The sequence below is a fragment of the Cyprinodon tularosa genome, unplaced genomic scaffold (genome assembly GCF_016077235.1).
Source record: "Cyprinodon tularosa strain WSP-4 unplaced genomic scaffold, ASM1607723v1 ctg84, whole genome shotgun sequence".
Lineage (NCBI taxonomy): Eukaryota > Metazoa > Chordata > Actinopteri > Cyprinodontiformes > Cyprinodontidae > Cyprinodon > Cyprinodon tularosa.
In genome coordinates this window covers 3,744,932-3,769,455 of record NW_024039607.1, presented here as the reverse complement: position 1 = coordinate 3,769,455, position 24,524 = coordinate 3,744,932, and the positions used below count along the sequence as shown (strand labels likewise).

At 37.8% G+C, this 24,524-nt stretch overlaps 1 protein-coding gene across 6 annotated transcripts; it reads right to left on the bottom strand.

The window, feature by feature from the left end:
* Nucleotides 1-599: 599 nt before the first annotated feature.
* On the bottom strand, nt 600-24,524 carry LOC119774973 (choline O-acetyltransferase-like). Of its 6 annotated transcripts, none has more exons than XM_038272812.1 (17): nt 24,351-24,524; nt 23,407-23,526; nt 23,098-23,272; nt 22,914-23,008; nt 19,380-19,571; nt 18,783-18,901; nt 15,761-15,814; nt 15,453-15,633; nt 11,517-11,694; nt 11,259-11,428; nt 11,081-11,181; nt 10,862-10,990; nt 9,759-9,881; nt 9,532-9,673; nt 9,217-9,279; nt 5,173-5,310; nt 600-3,569 (listed from the first exon to the last, which is right to left on the bottom strand). In XM_038272812.1, exons 4-17 carry the CDS (start codon nt 22,947-22,949, stop codon nt 3,300-3,302), a joined length of 1,896 nt encoding a protein of 631 aa, XP_038128740.1. In that variant the 5' UTR covers nt 22,950-23,008; nt 23,098-23,272; nt 23,407-23,526; nt 24,351-24,524; the 3' UTR covers nt 600-3,299. The 6 variants fall into 6 exon arrangements, with proteins under 6 accessions (XP_038128740.1, XP_038128738.1, XP_038128736.1 ...); XM_038272810.1 differs by having other exon boundaries at nt 22,914-23,011; nt 23,116-23,272; XM_038272808.1 differs by having other exon boundaries at nt 23,116-23,272.

Here is a 24,524-nt window from a genome sequence, read left to right as displayed (position 1 = left end):
CATCCTTATGTTGAACATGGCGTTTATTATGGACAATACACTAGTTGCACAGAAGTCTAATAATAAACCACTCCTCGGGTTCAGGGCTAGGGGTCCGTTCCTCCAGATTATGCCCCTCCGGGTGTCGCTGTTGGCAACCCATAGGCTAAAACTACAGTCAGAGACCCCCCTCCCAAAGACAAATTGATGCAACCCTCTCATGTAGAGTGGTAAACTCCACCATGAGACAGGTGAGCTGGGGGCGAGACCAGCAGCCCCACCCCTGCGTTCTTAGAGAAGTATCTCTGCAGAATGATGGAATGATGGTTTCACTACTGCATCACTGTTACGATAGTACATTAAGGGTGATGATCAGTCATTGTTAGTTTTGGCATAATTTGATCCAAGGCACATAATTTTTCTCAATTTTTTACTGCGTCTTCTCCATGACTTGTAACAAACTTAAGACAAGTTTTTAAACTAACAAAAAATCTTCCAACCTACCTTCAGGACCCCGCTTGTGATAAGTGTGACAGAGAATGGATTTGTGGATGGTCTGGTACAGTATGTTGTCTGATCTTGATAGTGTTTGCAGAAACAATGACTTCTGGAGACAATTGTCCACACTGGATTTTATTTAAGGGTATTAGAGGAAAGCAGTTTAAATTAAGGAGCTTAGCACTTTAATTCCTATTTTGTCAAATAAAAAAAATAAAAAAACAGTTTATACATTTTCTTCCTTTACAAAGTGTTGAACTACCTCTTTCGAGCCATCACATGAAGTCCTAATGGTGTACACTGTAGCTTTTCAGAACTCTGAAAAGTTTAAGGGCTGCAACACTTCTGCATAGACTATATACTCAATAATCAATTAGCAACATACATATAGCATTTTATTGGGTGAAACAAAGAGAGTCACAATTATATGGTGGTATTCTATAATTATTACCAAATATTTCTGGTATGAGACAAATAAAGAAATACAATTGTGACAGATACATGTTGCTCACATGAAACACTTCTTGCATAAGACAAATCACAAGACCACTTCCACATAATTTTAAGGCATTTGGAAATTGCACTACTGAGATTTTAACAATATTTCATCAAAAATATCTTCATATAGGAATCAACACAATAAAAGATATAATATTTGCTTTATGTATAGTTTAAAATCATATCACATCCACTTTGGCTGATGGACACAACAATATAGCAGATTCACTTTCAGTACAGATTACTAGGTACTTTGCACAACAAAAAACATTGGAGACAAATAATTAAAAAAAAGAACGTTTATGAGAAAGTACTTAGCAAATGAACATTTTTAATCATATAATAAATCTATTTTCTTAATTGAAATACAGCACCTCTTGTAAACATACCCATGAAGAATTAGGTGATTTGTCAAACTGCATAAAAAGCTTCACTGCACCTCATATATGAAGAAACAGCAAGTAAGCTTACGTATATATAAAGTCACAGAGTATTTGACTATTGCTGTTAGGTATAATACAAGTAGGTAGGTAGACGATTTCTGTTACACTGCAGTCAAGCAAATAAGTAATGTAGGTGATAGCCTTTGTATTTTTTAACACTTATAACATACATATAGAGATTTACATACATATATATCTTTTATTTTTAAGGTCATTTTACTACTACAACAATTAGTCATAATTAAGACATTTATGTATTTTTTTTTTCACTTTCCCTGTAATATGCATTTTATTTCTTATGTTGAATTTTAAGGACCCAAAGGTCAATACGTCTCTGAATAACTTGAGAAAATTGAGATGATATTGTGGATCATGTAGTGAATTATGAAGATTCAGTCTTCTAAATTCACTATATTTGAGTTTAACCAAGGCACACCATTGGATGTATGTTAACGCCTTATACATATTAGTGCCTCATATAACATTATAGAATAAAGAAAGCAACCAATATATAACAGGAACATTTTTCATATTGATTAGTCTTCTTCATCCTTGGGTACAGTTTCAGGATGCATCAACATGCCCTGTTCTTTTCTCTAACACAAATGCAGGTAATTCTATTTCATCATGAGAATGCCTTTCTAACCTTAAGGGTAAGAGGCCGAATCAGTTCAGAGGATTTCTTTTATCCTCTAAAAAAAAAAAAAAACTAAAATAAGAAAACCAAATAAAAAACATCTCGGAAAAGTATGCTAAATCTCAAAACTTTCCAGAAACATATGCATAAGTGAGTCAGTGGATCAGTCATACTCTCAGATTAGCTATGTTTAAAAAATAATAAAATAGTGTTTCAGGATGACCTTAAAAGGCCTGATCTATACGCTGTAGAAATTTTATGGGTAGAAGTGTTCAAGCTAACAAACCTAAATTATGTGTTACACCAGTTATTTGGGGAGAAATGGGACATAACTTTAATAAATGATTCAGAGCAGATAGTAAAAGGCGACCACATATCAAACCACATGTTTGAGAACTTTGGTATCATACAAAAGTCAAACAGTGTTGTACCTTGGTGAATTTTCTAATCCAAACAGATTTAAATTAGGATAAATTCCCTGTGATTTAATTTCAGACAATTAGGAAAAATCCATTTATACAGTTTGTGTAATTTTCAGGTTTCAGCTACACACGTCTATAAAGGATTGTGTTTGTACGTATGTGTGTCTTAAAGTGCTTCCAACTTATCGTTGGCCTATCCGTATACTGTATGTCACATATGCACACTTTTTTTAATATTTCTTTGTAAAAATAAAGTATATATATTAACACATTATACTGTTGTACATTTCATTTCACAGTGCTAACAAAGTGGCAAAGTTTGCAGATTCACATAAACTATATGTGACAACAAAACTATCTTATTCTATATTAAGATTTTTGTGGGTCTGATCAACCTTGGACCTTAGGTCTATATATATATATATATATATATATATATATATATATATATATATATATATATATATATATATATATATATATATATATATATATATATATACCAATAATTCAAATAACTTATACTGAAGACTGAATCATCAGATCGGTTCTACAAACAAACATGGCTTCATTTTCCTTAAGTGTAGCAGACCGAGTATCCTAGGTCCACCAGAGTCTGTTTTGGACCCCGCATCATTCTCACAGATCCAAAAAAGGAGATATACGTCTTCATTCTTCTTCTCTATTACAGTTGTTTTTTTAAATAGATGTATATACATATTTTTCTAGTTATATATTCTTTTTTAAGGCAATAATATTTTCCCAAGCTACCGAGTCTAACTTTAAGAGTGGAGATGATTAGGGGTGAACTACCAGTAAGGCTTACTTTCCTGATTTATATGGCTTGGCTGCTGCTGTCTGACTGCTTTCAGATGTTTTAGTAGCGGCGGCCGCACTTCTATTGCACAGGTCCCTGATTTCCAACAAGCCTTCGTTCAGAGCCTTGACAAAAACGGCAGAGCTTGTCTCAGTGTTTTCCCAGAAACTTGACACACTGAAGACAATGTGGTTCGGCTGTGGGTTGTAGCAGGCACCATAGCCATTGGGTACTACTGGGCCATAGCAGCAAAACATTTTCACTGTTGTTGGGACCTAGAAATAAATGAACACAGTTTAGGCTTAAACAATTTAGTGAGTAATTGGAAGAAAATACATACAGTAAATAAAGCTGCTCTCCCTCTTGACACTGAATATGAATATATATTTTAGGCAAATAAGTCACTTTACTCATCAAGCAAAGTAAAGCAAGGTTAAACCAAACTTTTTTAACCTTACCACCTATCCAAGTTATGCAAAAACAAGAGACTGGTTGTCCATTTGTTCCGCCAAAAAAGTTTTAAAATTCAATTAGTGATTATCAAATATGTGGACTTATTTTCAACTTTAAAGCACTTAATTTAATAATTTAAGCCATTAAGTGGTTAAAAATTGAATGTCAGTGAAATTTGCTGACAGTTGAGCTCAATGTTTACAGTAACCATAACCAGGACATACACTTGTGCTTGGTAGCATTTTACACTTGCGCTTGAGATAACATTCCACACAGATGTCTTTAAAAGACACCCATATATCTTCTTTTTTGTTTTTATTCCTGACTACTCTGATTTGGTGAATAAACTTTTCTTTTTCTATAGGTGTCTAAAGAGTGTATTTTTCTTCTATTTTAAAAAGCATTTGTCACTAGTCAGTGTTGCCTGTACATGTTAGGGTTGGTGGATGTTATTGTGGACCCAAATGCAGAGTAGAGGAGGCAGAAATAGTTTTTGCAGTTTTAATGCTGAAGTAGATGGTAAAAAAAAACATAAATCCAGAAATAACAGGCTGGGAACTGAGAAACCAAAAACTAGAGACGCTCAGGAGAAACATACAAGAAGAAATTAAGCAATGAAGAGGATCTAACAATGATTAACTGCACAGCAGATGTATATAATGGGGACAGAACAAAGAATGGGCTAATTAGCTGATATGGAGCAGGTGTGGATAGAAGTAACTAGAAAGGAGCTAGGGGAAAGGAGAGTAACACAAGGGGGCAACAGAGAGCAACACTAAAAATAACACTGCTTAAATGTAACACAAATTGGAAAAGAAACAAATGACTAACAAATCAGAATGACATAAATAACTGAATACTCAAAAAGAAACTTAAACAGAAGTCCACAGAGGGCAGAATAATGACAGTAAAAGTAACTTTCATGTAAATGTTCAAGGTGAGACAATGCCATGAAGTTAATACCATTACGTTAGGGCAAAACACTAACTGTTAGGCCCTGTGCAAGCTCCTTTCCTTAACCTGATTAATGTGGTGTTGAAAAAGCGTTGCCTAAGGAAGCCAAATTACTTTAAGTGTGGGCTTGAATCCATGCCAGGAAAGTGTCCACTGAAAAAAATAACTATTGTCTGAAACCAAACTCTTTGCTGAGGCAGCATATTTTACTGGAGTTTCAAATTAATAAGACTGCTTGCAGCAAACAATGAGTCATCAGCAGGATTATGAACAACTGCATGAACTAAATATCTTAAATGGTTCTGAAGGAATATTGCCAATTTATCATTGTGTTTCATAGGATTTTGCAGCTACTTATTATTTCTCTTATAGTTCTTTGATTTTCTTTGTATAATAGTATCTGTATGAAACTAGGTGTCAAAAATGGAAACAGTATTCTTAGGAAATGTATTTTAAGGTACATCATCCCACCTGACTAGTAGAGAGAATGAAATGATTACTCTTCACATATGTCTCATCACAAAAGATTTCGGGTTTCTCCATGTTCAGCTCCTTTGACACCTTGAGAAGCCCTAGCAGGTGATTGTCTATCCCCATGCCTGTAATTGCCTAAAAAAAAAATGAAATACAATTTGAATCAATGCATTAATAAAGCAGAGGGGTTATTATCTTGGAGTTATTTTTGATCAGGACATGTCATTTAAATCCCATATCAAATAGGTTTCTAGAATTTCTTTCTTTCATCTGTGGAATGTTGCAAAAATTTGAAATATCATGTCCAGTGGTGATGCTGAGAAACTAGTCCATGCATTTATTACTTCAAGGCAGGACTATTGTAATTCTTTACTATCATGAAGTCCACAGACAGTGGTTAAAAGCCCTCAGTTGATCCAAAATAGTGTTGCGCCAATGCCATTTTTTGGCCCCGATACCGATACCCGATACCTGGCTGTCCAGTATCGGCAGATACCGATACCATAATAATGTAAAATAATTGCCATCATGGCTTTGTCAAGCTGCTGCCTACCTGTGAAGCAGGAAAAAAATCGAATACAAAGTGAATCCAGTAGAACGTTTTATTGCCTACCAGGAGTGGGTGACAATAGTTAAATAAACTTATGGCTCTCAAAATGGTATCGGTGCCCTATTTGTTTGTACTCGCCGATACCGATACACCATTTTAGGGCAGTATCGGGGCCCCGTCTGATACTGGTATCGGTATCGGTGCAACACTAATCCAAAATGCTGCAGCCAGAGTTCTTATTATCAGAGATCTGATTTTTCCTTATGTTCCTAACAGAGCACTTCACTCTCAATCTACAGGTTTACTAGTGGTTCATAGAATTTCTAAAAGAAGAAGGGGAGGCAGATCTTTTAGTTATCAGGCTCCTCTCCTCTGGAACCAACTACAAGTTTTTGTCAGTGAGGCAGAAACCCTGTCTACTTTTAAGGCCAGGCTTAAAACTTTCCTTTTTGATAAAGCTCATAGTTACAGAGGCTCAGGTTATCCTGAGCTATCCCTATAGTTATGTTGCTTTAGGCTTAGACTGCTGGAGGACATAGGGACCCCTTTTTCATCATTCTGCTTCATTCTATCTCTATTCTTCCACTCTGCAGAATCTGTTAGTTCAATCTCTAACGTTATGCTCTCTCTGCTTTTGCTCATTGTAGCTTTGCCTTGTCTGTTCCTGTATTGCTGTGAAACCGTCCTGGAGAGAAATATCAGCTGTGCTGCTGCCATCAACTCCTTTGTTTATATATATTGGAGATCGGCCTGTTTTCCAGTGTAGTCCTGTTTCTCTGACTGTGACTGGCTGAATGCGATCTCTTTCATCCTCTGACACTGGAGCTCGTCTGCCTGGCTGTGTGTTTCCAGGACGGGGCCATCTGTGGAGCTGGTTTACAGTTGCCTTTTGTACCTCTGCTTCTTTCAGTATGTCTGCTTCTGTCTCCTTGAACCCCAGTCAACCTCAGCAGATGGCCGCTCACACTGAGCCCTGTTCTGCTGAAGGTTTCTTCCTGTTTAAATGGAGTTTTTCCTCTCCACTGTTGCTACAAGCATGCTTGGTGTGAGGGATTGCTTTCCAGTCAATGAGTCGATGCAATCAACTGGTTTTAGGTTTGGTCTTGGATAGAAAAATTTGAACAAATTTGACTGTATGATCTGGTTAAATTGTAAAGTGCCTTGAGATTACATGTGTGGTGAATTGGCGCTATATAAATAAACTGAATTGGACTGAAACTGAATTGAATTATAAGCTCAGCGCATTTTTTAAAAAGTCAAATCAGGTCAGAATTTCATCTAGCTCATATCATTAGTCAGCCTCTACATCTTTATCTCCACTCACCATTCACTGACTGATTCCAAGCATCCAAGACTTTATGCCCCTTCTATGCCTCATCTGTATTATGTTATATGTTTAAGAGAAAAGAAGTGTCTGTGTCCATGCAGTGTAACATTTTTAGCAGAAATAGCTGCCATTGACCGTATGTGACAAAAAAAGTCACAGGGGAGGCCCTGAAGTGCCAACAAATCCACCTCCTTGAAGAACCAATCCACAAATATCAAGATGATGTTGAGACCATCCACCGATGGTAGTCTCGTGACAAAGTCAAGCTGGATGTGGGACCATGGACCTCTGGTGACAGGAAGGTGCTGAAGGTCCCCTGTGGAATGTTGGGTAGATGACTTTACTCATGCTCAACCGCCACAGGATGAGACAAATTTGTGGAATGCCTTAGTTTGGGCCCAGACTAAGGCATTCTGATAACAATGCGAAAGGACATGGAGGCGGTGTGCCTGGACTTAAGGAGGAGCAGGTTCTGCAGGTACAGCAGCATGGATGGAGTCCTCCAAAGACCAGTGAAGAGGGGCCGTTGTACAATTTGGTGGCAGAATAGGATCAGGGTCCTTGCTGGAAGCAGATTGATAAACTGGATGGAGAGAGCATTTGCCTTGATATTTTTCGGGGTCATAAGAGAGGATTAAGTTAAAGGACTCCAAATGTTTGAGGTTGATGACCGTTCCAGATGAGGAACGGTTCAGCTGTAACAAGGAGTGATTAAACCACTCCTCCAGGACCAATTTGATGGCCAGCAGTTCGTAGTCCACTACTCTGTATTTCTGATGTGTGGAAAAGAATTTCCTTGAAAAGAAGCAGCAAGGATGGAGTAAACCATCGGCACCCCATTTGGAAAGAACTGCTCTGGCACCAACATTTGTGACATCAACCTCAACCACAAAAGGTTTTGTCGGGTTGGAATGGAGCAGGATGGGAGCTTTGGTAAATAGATGACAGAGATGTCAAAAAGCTGGGAAGGCCTCTGGGGGAAGGCATAATGGTGTGGGTTGCACCATATACCACAGAACTGAAACCACAAATAAAGCCCCTATAGAAGTTCGCAAGACCCAAGAAGCTCTGAAGCTGTTTGAGGTTATAGGGTTGAGGCCAGTGAGTGACTGCGTGAACCTTCTGCAGATACATGGTCAGGCAATAAGAGGTGATGGTAAGATGGCAAGAAGGTGGTGGAGTGTTAATGGAAAGCCCCCTTCTCCAGTTTACAGAACAGCTTGTTATCAAGCAGTCATTGAATGACTGCTCAGGAGCGCAACACATGGTTGACTTCTGAACGGGAGTAAATCAAGATGCCTTTGAGATAAACAAAGACCCAGTAACCAAGCATGTGACGTAGGACATCTTTGATGAAATGCAGAAAAACTGCAGGGATATTGCATAAACCAAATTGCATGATTAAGTATTCCCAGGGACAATTAGGAGTGATAAATGCTGTCTTCCATTTGTCATCTTCCTTGATTCAAACCAGGTTGTAGGCGGGGCACAGATCCAGTCAAGGGTATATATAGGAGTGATCTTGGTCAATAAATTTTTCAGCCATGCCAGGAGGGCCTTAACTGCAAATTTGTTTTTGTCCCAGCCAGAAGTTCACCTGGAGCATAAAGCAAGTAGGCTTAGAGAATAGAATTGAACTAAGACTCCCCCAAGGTCTACCTTTCCTGTTCTCTTCAGCCTGTTAGTACCAGCCTTCATCTCTCCAACATGCCATTCCTGTGTCTGTCTTGGCCATTACTTGTAACACTTCCTCTCGGCCAGTCTTGTCCTGAGTTTCAAATGGTACAAGATAATCTGTGCAGCGTACCCCACTCACTTCTTGCTCCTGCCATGGCTGGGCATCACCAGCATGCTACACTTTCAATACCGATCACTTCGTGCTCGAGATCAACTTTCTTGCTGACATGATTCTACAGTTCTGGCAAGTAGTTTAGATGTTTTATTGGGTTATTTATTGCCCTCTTGGATGGTCATTGTGATTTAATCTTGATTGTACAGCCCCTCTTGGTTAACCATCTTTTATTTGATTAAAAAATAAATAAATAACTGAAGGTAAAGACTTGATGTTTTCAAAATTGGATTTTGCAACTGAAATAATGTGAATTAATCTTAAATATTTTATACAAAGTTGCAAGAATTGCCAATTACTGTCTAAAATACTCACTGCGATTGTGTAGTCTGTTTGGGCCTTAACTGCCTCTTTCAGTCGTTTAATTTTTTCGGAGTCCTTGAAAGATGAAGGAAGATTATGAGTTAATATAAATAGTGGGCATGAAATAACATAATAGGCAAATTCAAATAAAAAATTCCACATCAAGCTGTGGAGTTTTTATGTGTTGGCTGAATCTGCAGGGAAGTTATGTTTGATTGGAGTCACCTGGTTGGACATGCCTCACTGGCTACTTGCACTTATCTTAATTAGAGGTGAACAATGTTCTGGGAGTTATTAATAAGGGAGAAAGTGAGACAAATGACTTACTGTGAAACCTGCTCTCTCGTCAGCCATTGACTTCACAAAGGCCAGGGCCTCAGGTAAGGCTGAGCGAATATTATCTACACGACCTCCTTGAAAACGACGAAGTGAAGCACTCTCATAAGTGGACACCAGCCTTCCTTTGCATCTATTGGTTTCAATTCAAAAAGAGTAGTCATACATACACATACTATATGGGATATGCAGTTTTCTGTATGTGTATAATACGTTACTTGTAAAATGCAAGCTGTAGTGCGACTTGTATAAACGCATCTGGGCTCATATTTTGTTTTTTGATGAAGTCTTTTCCATATGCTTCAAATGTGAACACATCCATGTCAAGATTGTTCACCAGCCTAAAGGGAAACAAGACAGAAAACAAATGCGGTCTCTATGAATACTCGTGCCTTGAAAAAATACTTATTTCTCTTCTATATGTATATATATGTATATATATATATATATATATGTATATATATATATATATATATATGTATATATATATATATATATATATATATATATATATATATATATATATATATATATATATATATATATATATATATATATATATGTATATATATATACAGTGAGGAAAATAAGTACTTCAACCCATGACATCTTAGTGAATTGGCAACAGTAACTTTGGAAATGGTGGTCCCAGCTCTTTTCAGGTCATTGAGCTGCTCCTCCCATGTAGTTCTGGGCTGATTTCTCACCTTTCTTAGGATCATTGAGACCAGTCCAAGGAAGATTGACAGTCATGTTTAGCTTCTTCCTTTGTTAACCAAGCTGCTTGGCAATTTCCCTGGAGCCCTTTCCGGCCTTTGGAGGTGTACAATTTTGTCTCTAGTATCTTTGGACAGCTCTATTTTCTTGGCCATGTAAGTAGTTGAATTCTTACTGACTGTATGAGGTGAATAGGTGTTTTTATGCAGCTAACAACCTCAAACAGGTGCATCTAATTTAGGATAATAAATGGAATGAAGGTGGACATTTTGAAAGCAGCCTAACAGGTCTTTGAGGGTCAGAATTCTTGCTGATAGACAAGTGTTCAAATACGTATTTCAGCTGTATCAAACAAATAAATAACAAAAAAATCATATATTGTGACTTTTGTATAGATTTTTTTCTGATTATCTCTCTCACAGTGGACATGCACCTATGATGACAAATTCAGACCCATCCATGACGAAGTGGGAGAACTTGCAAAATAGCAGGGCGTTCAGATAATGATATTCCTCACTGTGTGTATATATATCTATTTATATACTTTGGCAAGGCCGAGAATTTTTTAACATGTGGAAAAGGGGTTGGCGAAGTGTTGTCTTGCCTCTGGAGTCTTTCTCCGGATGCTCTTAGGAAAGCTTGAATGTTGGAGCTACATTTCCAGAGCAGCCTTCTTGGAGGGGGGAGAGCTTTAGCGCTGGACTGCTGAACCATCCTGGAGGGACTCCCTGTTCTGTTCACAACAAAAAATACCATTGTTTCATTCACTGCCTGTATCAGATGTCATTATTAGGATGGCAGTTGCTACAGGGTGTTGACTTACATGTGTTTCATAAGAAACTCTGAGCATTCCACCATGACTATTCCCTCAAATGGAGAATGCTCGCACACCACCCCACAGACCCCATCCATGCCTATAACAAACTGAGAGAAGGCTGATGAAAAAGCTGGCTGGTTTGAGAGAGTAAAATTGGAGTTTAGTGTCTGTAGTGTTTTCTCACCTGCATTGATTTGTCATACCATCGGTTTGCACCGTTTCGCTCCAGGCCACCGCCATGTAGCATCATCAGAGCCCTGTTGGTGTCGCTGGGTGGAAGGCCACAGGGCTCATCCAGACACACCACACATATAGAACTCTCAATCAGAGCCAGAGAGTCCCGGTTAGTTTGATCTGGATATTAGAAGGAAGGAGGTGTTTTTTGTGTGCCTGACAGATTCTTACAAATCAACAAAGTGATGATGTTTTACTGGTCAGTCACCTTTTATTAGTTCTTCTCTAGCTTGTGCCCATTCGGTCCTCCCGTCTGAGGTCAGGATCCCAAAAGAAGGATGCCTCTCTTCAGCATTTTCTGACATTTTCATGATCTTCTCCAGCTGGGATAAGATCTCTGTCTCATTGAGCTGTTTGTTGTTTGCCACTACATCCAACACAAAAAACTAAGGAGAAAAAACAGATTTTATGATTTATGTGCAGTACCCAAATAAAAACTCAAGAAACAACTTTACATAAAGTGCATGATCTCTGGATGATCTATAAGTCAGTGGATTTAAACTTATCAATCTGGAACAAGCTAAAGAGCTATTTCTAATGATATTGGTTGACAGTAAACCTCAGCGTGAAACATAATCCACAACAAAGAAAACAAGAAACACTGTTAAGTCCTCCTAGGAGTAACTAGTCTACTAAATGCATCAAAGAGAAAACGAAGAAGAAATTATAAAATTGCTGATTCCTTTTTAATCGAAAAGCATATCAGAAAAAGAACACAATATCTAAAGTCAATTACTGTGGTTGCAGATTGATGTAATGGTGCTGATTTCCTACTTAAAGGCCTAAATTATTTGGTTTCCTCTTTCTAAAAGGAAATCTTTAAGGAACATTCCCAGCCAGTCAAAATTTGTTTGCCTGACCTGTTCTCTGACTCTTGCCAAATTTCTGCCTGCCTGTTTATGGAACCTGGAACAGTTCCCCAATTTCGTCCTGGATTTCCCTTTGGCACCTCTTCAGACCTCTGATCTCCTGGCTGTAACTACTGAGCATGTCCTTGACACCGGCTTTGGCTTTGCACTCTGGATTATCTTGCCTTCCTTCGTCCTCTCGGTTCTGATCTCCTGCTTGTCTTCCGACCACCAAGAGACCAGCGCCTGGGACTCTGGGTCGCACCCGCCACATGTTGTTGTCAGCCTACTGACCTTGTCAGCCTACTGATGTTGTCAGCTCGAACTAACTTCATCCTTTGGACTCGAATGAACTTTAAGACAAGGTTAGTGACTCATACGTTTATTATCATCCTCCGCCAGATAGACATGGTCACTAAACAGTGTTTGCCCTCTGCAGAAGTTCTTGCTTTAGACACTGTTCTCTGCAGTTCCATCTTAAATAAACATTTTGTTTTGTTAACACTGTGTCCTTTTGTTCTGACCCTGACAAATTCACAACACAAGTCATCTCAAGGTTCTATATCAAAGCCTATAATGTATTTATGGTCCAGTCATGATAGTAATGCCATTCATCCAAATATCTCTCAGTTCAGATACCTTAACTAAAATGAATGCGTATGACATGAGCTGACAAAATACTAAGAATACCAATTAATTTAACACTGTATTACATTACTTACTAATCCATCCATCCATCCATCCATCCATCCATCCATCCATCCATCCATCCATCCATCCATCCATCCATCCATCCATCCATCCATCCATCCATCCATCCATCCATCCATCCATCCAACATTAATTCCATGCATGCATCCATCCATCTGTCCTTTTGTCCATCCATCCATCCATCCATCCATCCATCCATCCATCCATCCATCCATCCATCCATCCATCCATCCATCCATCCATCCATCCATCCATCCATCCATCCATCCATCCAACATTAATTCCATGCATGCATCCATCCATCTGTCCTTTTGTCCATCCATCCATCCATCCATCCATCCATCCATCCATCCATCCATCCATCCATCCATCCATCCATCCATCCATCCATCCATCCATCCATCCATCCATCCATATGAAGACTCAGAGAAACTTTGCTTTCCAGCTCAAAAGTTCGATCACAATCATCATGAATTGAAATACATCAGTTAAGACATATTTTAATTGGTACTTCCTTGTCAGCCAGGCCACTGCTACACAGTCTAACAACTATTCAAATGGACCCTGTAACAACTACCCGTAACAAAACACAGTTTCATGAAAGCTTATGTGTTTGTAACTTGGACATTTAACATGTAGCTATCAGCACTGGCTTCTGTGATATCACAGCAGATAGTAAAAGTATCGATAAGGCTGAAAGGTCATAAAAAAAAGTTATATTTAGCATGTTGAGGAAATGGAAGAACAGCTAATCAAAGTGCTGCTGAAAAGCAGATGATAAGTTGGGTCAGCATTTGAAATGTTCAGCAATACAATAAATACATTCTGTATTGCTGTTGCATTTTTCAGTGACAAAATGTATGATAATCAATTCCAAGCCACAGTAATTTTTGAGAGTTAAAAGTTTGATCAAAAAGGTGTTTCAATAAAAATAAAAAAGAACTGGCAGTCATCATACTGTAGACCAGGGGCCTGCTACCTGTCACTCTGGAGACACTAGTGGGTCTTTAGAAAATAGCTCTCAATCACTTTAGATAAAAAAATATAAAGAGCCAGCTTCTTTTTAAAATGTAGATATACTAACAAATGCATGTTATAGCATTTTCTCTAATGACTAATCACATTGAATTTCCTAAATAAAGTGAGTTTAAAAATTACAGAAGTATAATTTTCAATATTTTATAAGTGGCGGAAAAGTTTAATTGTTTTCATAACATGGTTATCCACAAATTTCAGCAAACCATTGTCCAAAGGACAAACCTCCCATGGTAAATATTTATTAATATAAGTTATGTTTTTTTTTTAAAGGTCTTGTAATGTTGGCGCCTCTGAACTAGCTTTATTAGCCAGGCTGAAGTCAAAAATAGATATTTGGGTTGTAAAGGTTGCAGACCCCTGCTGTATGTTAACATATTTGTTTGGAAAATACAAAGAAGCAACAATAACCGGTTCTCTAAAGAAGAAGTTAAGACAGCAATTGTTCATTAATGGAAACTCTTAAAATGTACCTACAGGAGTGGAGGCTTGGTCTTAACTAATGGAACACTTTAATAAACTGCATTGGAAGCACTTTTATGGATGCCCAGACCACTTAAACTGACACATTTAAACAGCTGCTATAATCCAACTTAGACCCTGATCATAAGGCTCCTCACCAAAACATCTGGGTGTCAAAGATATTATTATTTCTGTCACAATTTATATCATAACCCAAAATGTGTGCTGCAATAACAACATTTTTTTTTAGCAAACCCTGTTCTTTACCAGCACCATAGTTCTGCACCAACACGCTTGGAAACTGGTTCATAGATGAAAGCCACAGTGCTTCACCTGACTTGTAAATTCCACAATTGATTGGAGCCTCCTGTTCTTTTATTTTGACTTTTAATTCATAATTTTTGAAAGAAGGAAGACAGGAAATGGGATGGAGGGAGAGAAAGGGAAGACGTCAAGAGGTCTGGGATTTGAACAGCGTGGTCAAGGACCAAGGCCTCCATACATAGACCGAAGCCCTTAACCTCTGCTCTACGACCACACCTCAGAGCCTATATATAATGCCTATAATGTTTGTGTCTTTTAGTACTATAACAACATCAATAAAGAATACTTATGTGTTTCCTGCATAAATAATATATATATATATATATTTTTTTTTTTTTTTTTTGGTCCCCAATAATATTCAATCACGATTTAATTATCTCAATGCAGAACCTCTGATTCAAATGATTGCATGACCTCCTCAGCAGCCATCAATTGCTGCAGAAGCCTGTTAATCAATCATTAATATAAGTCAGGTGGGTGACAGCAAGGAGAAACCTTGAACACACAAAATAGATTTACTTGAGGACCAGGAAGTAGAAAAACTGACCCGGTCCTGTTGCTTTAATTCAACAGGTATACAAGCTTCACATAACAAAAAATATATTTTAATTGGTATACCCACACTTCTGTTTCAAAAGTAAGCTAACTGTAATATCAAAGTGGTCTTACAAGCACTTATTGTTTATTTTATAATAAATATGACATTATATCAGTTACGAATATAAACTAGTGTAAAAAGCCTTATTAACAGCCATTTAACTGACCTGGTTTTTGCATGCAATGATCATGTGTTCTGGCGCTGAAGAGGCTGCATTAATGTCAACCTTCAGCGTGTCTGTCTTCAGCCCTGGGTAGCGGTAGGATGTGAAGAGGCGGTAGTACTGCTCCATGCACAGAGGAGTCCCTGCTAACTGGCCTCGAGCAAAATCCAAAGGTAGCGTTCTCCTTAAACATACAGTATCATCACAGATATTTTAGTCTGACCTCTGGCTCTTTGTTAAGGTAAATGTTTTCAGGAAAAAATCTGAAAGAATGACAGTGTGGTAGGTGATGATTTACAGACAGGACTTACGCATCAATGAGAGCCTTATACTCTAAAACTCCAAGGATGAGACGAGCAGCAAATCTTAGGGGAGCAGAAACAGATGACATTTTTAAAAGGCTTTGAATTTTCAGTGTAAAACATTGAAGCCACAAAGAGGATTGGTTTGTGAGTATAATTCAATATAGTCCCATCTCTCAAAAGGCTAACAGTAATCAAATCATGGTAAATTACTCGGATACAGTGTGTGCATCTTTCTGTGTGTGTGACCAGGGAAACCTGTCAGGTTTCATGCTGTATGTCATTTGTCTCTGTGTTATTACGGTTCAAAGCCAAATCAATACAGAGAAGGCAGATGCAGCACACCACACCCTCTGAATGAGGCCTGAGTGGCGGTCTCAGTGGAGAACTTGGCCCTGTCACTCCCGATCTAATGAGTGACCATGTCAGAAGGTATCCAGATTTTGTTTTTGTGTGTGGGTGTTCTGGAAATATTCAAATAGTGGATAAGGAGCTGACAAACGCTAATGTTGGGTCATAGATCTGGAAGCATCTCTTATGCCTGGTAAAGCAGGGTTCATTTAATTACTTTAATTCAGATCTTAATCAAAGCATATCAGCCCACTGAAATAAACAGAAAGCTGAAGAGCACAACATGTATGTATCTTTTATACTGTTGGTAGTAAATGTGAAATTTACCATCACAGCAGCCAGAAACTGACAAGATTGATGTTTATTTCTAAAGCATAACAAATGCTACAATTTAATTTTCCTGTGAAGCATGCTGCAATATATTTCCTTTTGACTTTCCTTTGTAAATTTTTATACTTTTTCTAAAGAGTACTAGGTGTCAACAACAAAAATAAAACATCATTTATTCAGATGGGAAAAGGGAGATGTGAAAATCAAATTTTAAGTCAAGACACAGATAGTCAATATGTTTTAGATTTGAACTTTGGATCATTTTAACACCTGACCATGCTTTGAAAAAAATCATTATCTTACTTTAGCACACTTTAGTTGATTTACGGTTGGGAAATTATCTTAAGCTGGCCATACATTGTGCGATATTTTCAATTGTTGCACGCAGTTACAGCTCAAACTGTCCAACAAAACCGCAGGGTTTAAAAGTTCACAGCTCAGGATGCATGTTCTCACACTGTGCGGGCCAACGCTCTGATGGGATCTACCTGCTCAAGCCGGGCATACACTGTACAATGATTTTTTTTGCCCCTTTTGGGACGATTATCCAGTTGAAGAAGAACTCCCTTGTTTGCACATGCAGTGCTCAAGGTTCTGGTAAATCGACTCAAGGAGGCCTCGGTTCTTGGGTAATGTGCGCTAACTACTGCCCCACCAAAGGATGCCCAGCCGACTGAATTTTAAACATGTTTGATTTTCTCCCGACCTAACAATTTCTGATTGAGAAGTATTTGTGAGAGGCTAATCGCCTCTTGTTACCACCTGTATACTACATGATGCAGGACGCACGAGGAGCCTGAAACTCGGCCCGAATAAAAATCCTTGCATGACTGGAGTATCGGCCCAAAAAGGGCAAAAAAATCGTCCAGTGTATGCCAGGCTTAACAAACAATGGAAGAATTTACACTGCAGCTGTATTTTATTAATACTGAGGTAAAATTACTCAGCAGTTCTTGCAGGGGCGGATTTAGGAAATTTGGGGCCCTAGGCAAAGACAGGCAGGGGGCCCCTCTGAACTGAGAAGACAACACATAAAACAGACCCATTCTACAGATAGAGAAATGTTAATAGAATAGACATCCATTATCTGTTCTAGGTTTTGTCCCTCTCTTCTTGTCCCTTTTCTTGTTGTTTTCCTCTCTATGTTTTGTACTCAGCTGACTTTTCATGCTGTCTCAAAAGGAATGAAAGATTTTTTCCAAGCACTAAGCTCACTTGGCTGATTGCTCCTTCCTGTGTTTCCAAAAAGGCAAAAGTAAATAACTCAGTGCTTCTTTTCACTGTAGACAAGCCATGATCTACTTATCTGTTCTTCATTTTTCCTTTGGATGAAATAATAGCTGCATGAATCATGACAGCAGACAAGATAGAGGAGAGCAGGAGGCGGGGTTACCAATCTACTTGCTCTGGAGAGCAGAGTTCGCTGCTTTTAGATGTTGTCTCCAAAGTCTCCAGTAGCAGAAAAAAGTCGCTAGATTTGGCGCTAGGAGCTTTTTAGAAATCAAAGTGCTAGAGGGGTCTGAAAAGTGGCTAAATATAGCAACTAAAGCGCTAAGTTGGCAACACTGCTCTTTGCACCGTTTGTTTTCAAATGCTTTGCTGCTGTCCGTTCTGACCTTTCTGAACATGTGCAGCAAATGGACTGATCCATTATGGTTGATACTGAAGGGGGGGCTGAGATAAACTTAATATAGTAAGCGTTCTGATGGCAATTAGACAAATATTTTTTTTTATCAAAAACGTAATGTGCACAAATAAGGAATATTTGTTTTAACCATACATGAGAACAGAGTTTTATGGGGCCCCCAGGAACTTGGGGCTCTAGGCACCTGCCTAGTATTGCCTAATGGTAAATCCACCCCTGAGTTCTTGTGTAAAGGGGGTGAAAACAATCTATGTTGTGACTTCTAATTCAAGATGATGCACTATCTTGTTTGCAAATCACAGAATGTCCCGAGAAAAAAATTGTGTTTGGTTGTAATATGAAAATATGTGAAAAAGTCCAAAGGGAGAGTTGTGAATAAAGAAATGCAAATTAAATAGCTTAAATGATTGTTTATTTTGTAAGTCTGATTGGACAAGTTGAAGTACCATGGACCAGTTTACCAATTAGACCCAGACATTAGTTTTATATCCCAATTCAAAGCCGCAGAAATGTCTACAGATTTTACTGGGAGGTATGTAATATTCATCTTTTTTCACTTGTTTTGTTTAACATAAAACGGTTTCTGGGGAATCTTTTTTTGTTTCCCTATTTTCCCTGCTGTAGTTGCTTCTAATACTGTTTAATTTGGCTTTGTGGTGCTTCATCCTGTCTACAAGCAAAATAAAAAAAAAGAGTAGCATGTACCTGAGAGCATCTTTGTGGTCTCTGAAATTTTGTGTCTGGAACACCATGGCAGGACTGGAGTTAACAGGCAAGGCCAACCTGTTGTTCAAGTACATGTCCTCCAGCCAGTAATCATAGACCTGTATGGAAAAGAGAGACACTTTGTTAGAGATGTTGCTCTTTAAAAAAAATATATATATATTGATTTCAGCTATAACAGCAATGGGCAGTGAAGTAAAGAAAAACACTTCAGTGTATCATCCATCAGATAAAAAGAGGAGTGGGAGTGTGATGGATTTCATTGAGCAGGACCACTTACTCAGACACATAAGGGAGAAATGAGGTGGCAAAAGTTAAACAATTGTTCTATGAATCCTTTTTAGAGACTGAACTTACTTTTGAAAATTTAAAATTTTTCAAAAATAGAAAGAAGAAATATAAATAATTATATATATATATATATATATAGATATATATATATATATATATATATATATATATATATATATATATATATATATGATATATATCCAAGAGGCTTTACTGATGCAGAATAAAATAACTTCATTTGGTGAGTTTTAAACCTAGTACTTGAAAGAATGTTCTTTTAATCTTTACCCAGTTGGATGTCTTGTCCCTCCGCTCCAAAAGTTTATTCTGAAGAATCTCTCCGACCCCTCCCTGAGCCCCAAACTTTTCTACGATGGTCTTAGTCTTCTTAAACTGCTCTTCCTTCACAAGATGTTGGACACATTTCAGGTAGGTGTCAAGGGTTTGTTTGAGTGGGGGCACAGGGATCTTTGGCAAAACCTGATATAGAAACATATTAGAGACATAAAACAATCAATCATAATACAACCAAAAGCATGATTATCTTCTGGATTCCTTACTTTTATAGATTGATTCAAACTATTCTTGTTTGGCTTTGAATTAGATGACCTTTTTAAATTCAACTAATTTATCTTTTAAAGTTATTTAAGCTGCATCAGACTGGCAACCTGTCCAGGCTGTACCTCACTTCTTGCCTATAGACTGCCAGAGGTAGGCGCGACCCCACCACCACCCTGACAGAATAGACTTGCGAAGATGGATGGATGGAGGAAAGTCGTGTATTCAGTTTCAAATAGAGTAAGTGCATTTGGTTAGGAGTCCTTTAAATCTCCTTCATTGGAAAAAAAAAAAAAACACTCAAAAGGAGCAGTATGTTATCCAGATGAGACACTGCTTTTTGATGTGATCAGACATCTACAAATTTAAAGTAGTTTTCTTTTGGAGGAAATAATTCTGTCTTTGTTGGTATCGTCTTTGTCTTGGTTGATATAAAAATTGCTTGACTGTGGACAGTACAGTACAGTATCATTTGGTTAATTTTAGCTTGAGTAAATTCCCTTTACCGGGGTTATTTGAAGTTAAAGAAGGTTCAAATATACAGAAAAAAGTTATGTTAGGTGATGGTCACAGTAAACATACTTGCGCAGACATCTATCATCACACATCTTATTGCTTGTGCTTGTGTTTGTATATGTTTGAGTCTGTAGTGTGTGCATAATTTTTCGTGATTTTTGCCAGAAATCTAAACTTTATTTTTTGTGGTTCTGGGAGTGTGTGTTGTGGTGTTCCTGTTTTGCTCATTATGTGATACCAGGGAGCACTTCTGGCTGGTACTCTAGCTGAGTCTGATCCCTGAATTGCTGAACATTCACAATCCATTAAGTCTCGTTAAAAGATACAATGAGAGCTATGTGACCAGCAATATTCCACAAATTAACACCTGAACCAAGATATGAGCTTACAATCATGCAACGTAACCAGTCTTCCTGTCCTTCAAATGGTTTCTTCGGTACCACCTGTGACCCACAAAATCATCGCCCCCCAAGACATCAGCTCACCCAACCAAGAGTAATTTTCTGGATAAACCGGCAGCGGAAGTTAGAATGCTTTCTGGTATTTAACTGCTCCCCACAAGTGTATCCTTGTGAAGATTTCATATACTCTAAGGATAATCCCAGGTAAAGCGTTAAGATATGCTGAAGCCAGATTTGATAATCCAAATAAATTGGAAACAACTTTAAGGAATTTTTAGAAGTGTTCAAACCAACCCGTTCAAAAGATTTTGAACAGACTAGTTTGTACCATAAACGTTGGTGTATTTAACAGGGAACTCGTTCTGTACCCAAAGAACTCCAGTGCATTTCGCACTTATGCAGACGCCTCTGGCTGGGATTCACTGGCCCTTAAAGCAGTGTTCTTTAAGTCCATGAATGAGAAGCTCAAGGATGAACTGGCCACTCAAGAAGAACCCAAGAGGAAAAACAAGGTAATTGCTTTAGCCACAAGAATTGATATTAGACTAAATGAACGAAGGAAGCACAGAAGAGAAAATCCCACTGATGTTGAAACCCATTACACAGTCAGCTGTAGCTGTGGAGCCCGAGCCTAAGCAGGTTGGTCGTACCTGGTTAACTCCGGAAGAATGACAAGGACCCAGAGAGGATAAGATTTGCATGCACTTTTGACCTCCTGAGCATTTTATTGCTAACTGCCTAGTTTCCCGTAAGAGCGGTCCACCAATAGTGGACACCAGGGAGATCTTCTCGCTTGTACTACAGCTGAGTTGACCTTTAATCTCTGTCACCCATTGCAAGCTTGAAATCAAAACCCACAAAACTCAGAAAGTTCCAGATCTCATCCTGACTGGCAGCTCTGATCTTCTTAACACTCCCCACTAGTATTTGGTTGCACACCATCCATTCTCCACCATGCTTTCTGTATCTGCCACTGAACCTGGTGCGTGCTCTTATCCTCCTCAATTCCTAGTGCCTCACAGGAGTCCAGGCAACAATCTCCGTTCAGCTAAAGTAACCTCTCTGGATCAAAACCTGTTTTCTATTACTTTGTTGTAATTACTCGTCTTTTCCTGTGTCTTCTTCTTTAAAGCACTGATATATGGTTGGTTACCTCGTCCCCTCCTCTGGACTAGTTTTTGCACATAATTTGTCTGTTCAATAAACTGTTAAACTTTATCTGTCCCTTGGAAGTGTTCCTGCATGTGAGTCAAACAAACAGTTTAAAAATGAGATAATTTTATTTCAACCAAAATCGTAATTGTGAATTTATTTTTATTGCTCTTAGCACTAACCACAAGCATGTAAATGTTTCATTGTTTTTAATGACCTTGAAAGCATGCTTGTCCAGAATCCATTATCTGGACTACTATCATTTGGGAAAGTGCCTACATCTACTTAAATGCATGGAAAAGTATACTACCTGAAACATTCTCAGCTCTTCTGCATGGCAGTAAACCCACTTTAAATGTATTACCACCCCGTAAAGGCCTTCAGTAAGAAATTTTGTTCCTTATACCTGTCAAATTCATTGTGACCAAAACTGCGTGTCTATGTGATTTGAAATTGTGTTTTGTAAAATTCTGATTGCATTGAAAATGTAATAAATCAATGTCCAAAAATAATTCAGATTTCAGAAGCCATGTAATTATTACCAGTCCACGGTGAAACAAATATGTATCAAGTCCATAATTAAATACCCAGAAATAACATGAAATTCATGCCTATGATTCGGGAAAAACAAACACTACACCTACTTCTGCAGGGTTTATCTATTTTTGTTTATGTAAAGATGTTGTTGTTGTTTTTTTTTAGCAATCTGTTATCATTGGTTTCTAAGTTAATATTTCGTCTTAATGGCCTCCAGGCTTAGTTGAGAATAATTTGCCACACCACATAAGTTTAATGAGTGGAAATCTATTCTTTCTCTCTGATATTGTATACTTTGCATACTGTTCATAAGCCAATGGGTAAATATTGATAAGGCACTGTAGCCAAATCAGGGTCCAAATTCCATAATTTAAAGGAAGCAATGATATAAGAATGCAGTTAACAAAACAAACCCGTTTATGGAGATATTATGGGACATTTCAAGCCATTGTTTACATACAAATATGAAATTTGAAAAGTGAATAATTTAATAATGTACACCCCTAGTGGTCGATTTTTATCCCTGCTGGTTTATGCTCTATCCGCGGTGCTGAATTACTTCTCAGCTTGAATCCCTGGAATGCTGTTTAATGTCTAAAGTTTATGAAAACATGGAGAAAACACATTTTAAACTGAAAGGGGTATCAAATGTTCATACTTGGCCTCTCGTTGCTTGTTTCTGCAGTGCTGACATGATGGCGGTTCCTTCCGTTCAGGGCAAACAAGAACCCCGTGTTTGAGAGAGTTCGGCCCCTGCTTTAAAATATGGAATGACATTTAAAGTGGAAAGGGGTGGGAAGTAAAAAAGAAAAAACGGAAAAAAAAATAAAATTAGGTCCCACTAAGAAATGCATGGTCACCGTCTGGAAATTACTCAACGATCCTCCATTCTTCATCGGTTTGCAGCTTAATGCAATTTGCTGAATGTCCTTGAATTGCAGCCGCGTCCCATCGCTCACCACTGCAACGAGGCATGCAACTCATACACTCAATGCCCATCATTCATTCCTAAAGAGACTGGCAGGTTAGACAAAAAAATTTATGTTTTAGGCTTTTTAGTGAAAGGGACACACCGAAAGAAATACGTTCCTTAAAAAACTTTTTTTTTTTTATTCTTTTAATACACATATAAATAAAAAAGCACAACTCACCAAGCAAAAAATGGTTGAAAATACATTGTAAAGACGACATGAGTAAGTGAAAGATGAAAATCCATAATTTTCAGATCGTTGAAAGGACTGTAAACTGGTTCTGCAACGTTTTTTCAATGTCTATTATTGGAAAAAAGTGGGACAAAATCAGACCAAACAATTCTCAACAGAGATTTTTTGACTAAATCAAGACGGACCGACCAGATTAAGCCTAAAAAAAAACCAACGTCTAAAACACGTCTGGTAATTTTTCTATTCTTCACGCTAATGTATTCAACTAAACTATATACATAAACAAAACTGAAGAATTCCGGAAAATAAATTGTAATTTAAGTCAAATTAAGTTTAGAACAGTACATTTAACCAAAAATGTCTTATAGAAAGTTCCTCAAAAACAAATTATCTCACAATGGTTGTAATTATTGAAAAGTTCAAAAAGGATTGATAGAATGTACAAGAATATTTATCTTAAAATATTGTCAACAAATATTTCAAAGCAGCCAGAATATTTTCAAAGTTCTTAACTTGTTAAGATCTTTATGCTTTTAATTGTAAACATACGTATAAATAATTGGACTGTAAAATAGGTTAAAAATGTTATAACAACATATATTAAAAAATAATTGTCATTGTCTTAATTGCCACTTCACAAATATGGTTGAAGAGACTAATAAATATCCATTTATAGTTTGAATGGTGTGCGAAATGAAAGATAGAACATAAAGAAAACATCATGAACATCACTTTTCTGAAATGATAAAAACTGGAATTAGTTTGCATATATTTATATATAGAAAAAATACAAGTTAGTATAAATATTTTCTAACTGTTCAGATATTTTTAAGACACCCCTGCATATAGGTCTAAACTAAGACAAGTCAAAGTTGTCCGCACATCCAAATGAAACCAATCACATGTTGCAAGAAAGAACCAGTAACTCATACCTTGTTTCTTCAGCTTTCGGGGTGTCCGAGGACTGTGCAGGAGTTCACATTATTGCCGCCCTCATCTTTGCCTTGAAACTCTAATATTAGGAGTTGGAGTTGGAGGGGGGGCAAACGTCGAATAGCTGCGGCTCCACATGAAAGCGCAGCTTGAAAAGATGCTGAAGGTGTTTG

Excerpts from the sequence above, each read along its gene's own strand:
- LOC119774973 (XM_038272812.1), bottom strand. The coding sequence starts at position 22,949 with ATGTCAGCACTGCAGAAACAAGCAACGAGAGGCCAA. Across the intron at positions 15,634-15,760 it reads TATAAGGCTCTCATTGATGC|GAGAACGCTACCTTTGGATT; the intron begins GTAAGTCCTGTC and ends TGTATGTTTAAG. Across the intron at positions 10,991-11,080 it reads GAGTTTCTTATGAAACACAT|AACAGGGAGTCCCTCCAGGA; the intron begins GTAAGTCAACAC and ends TGTTGTGAACAG.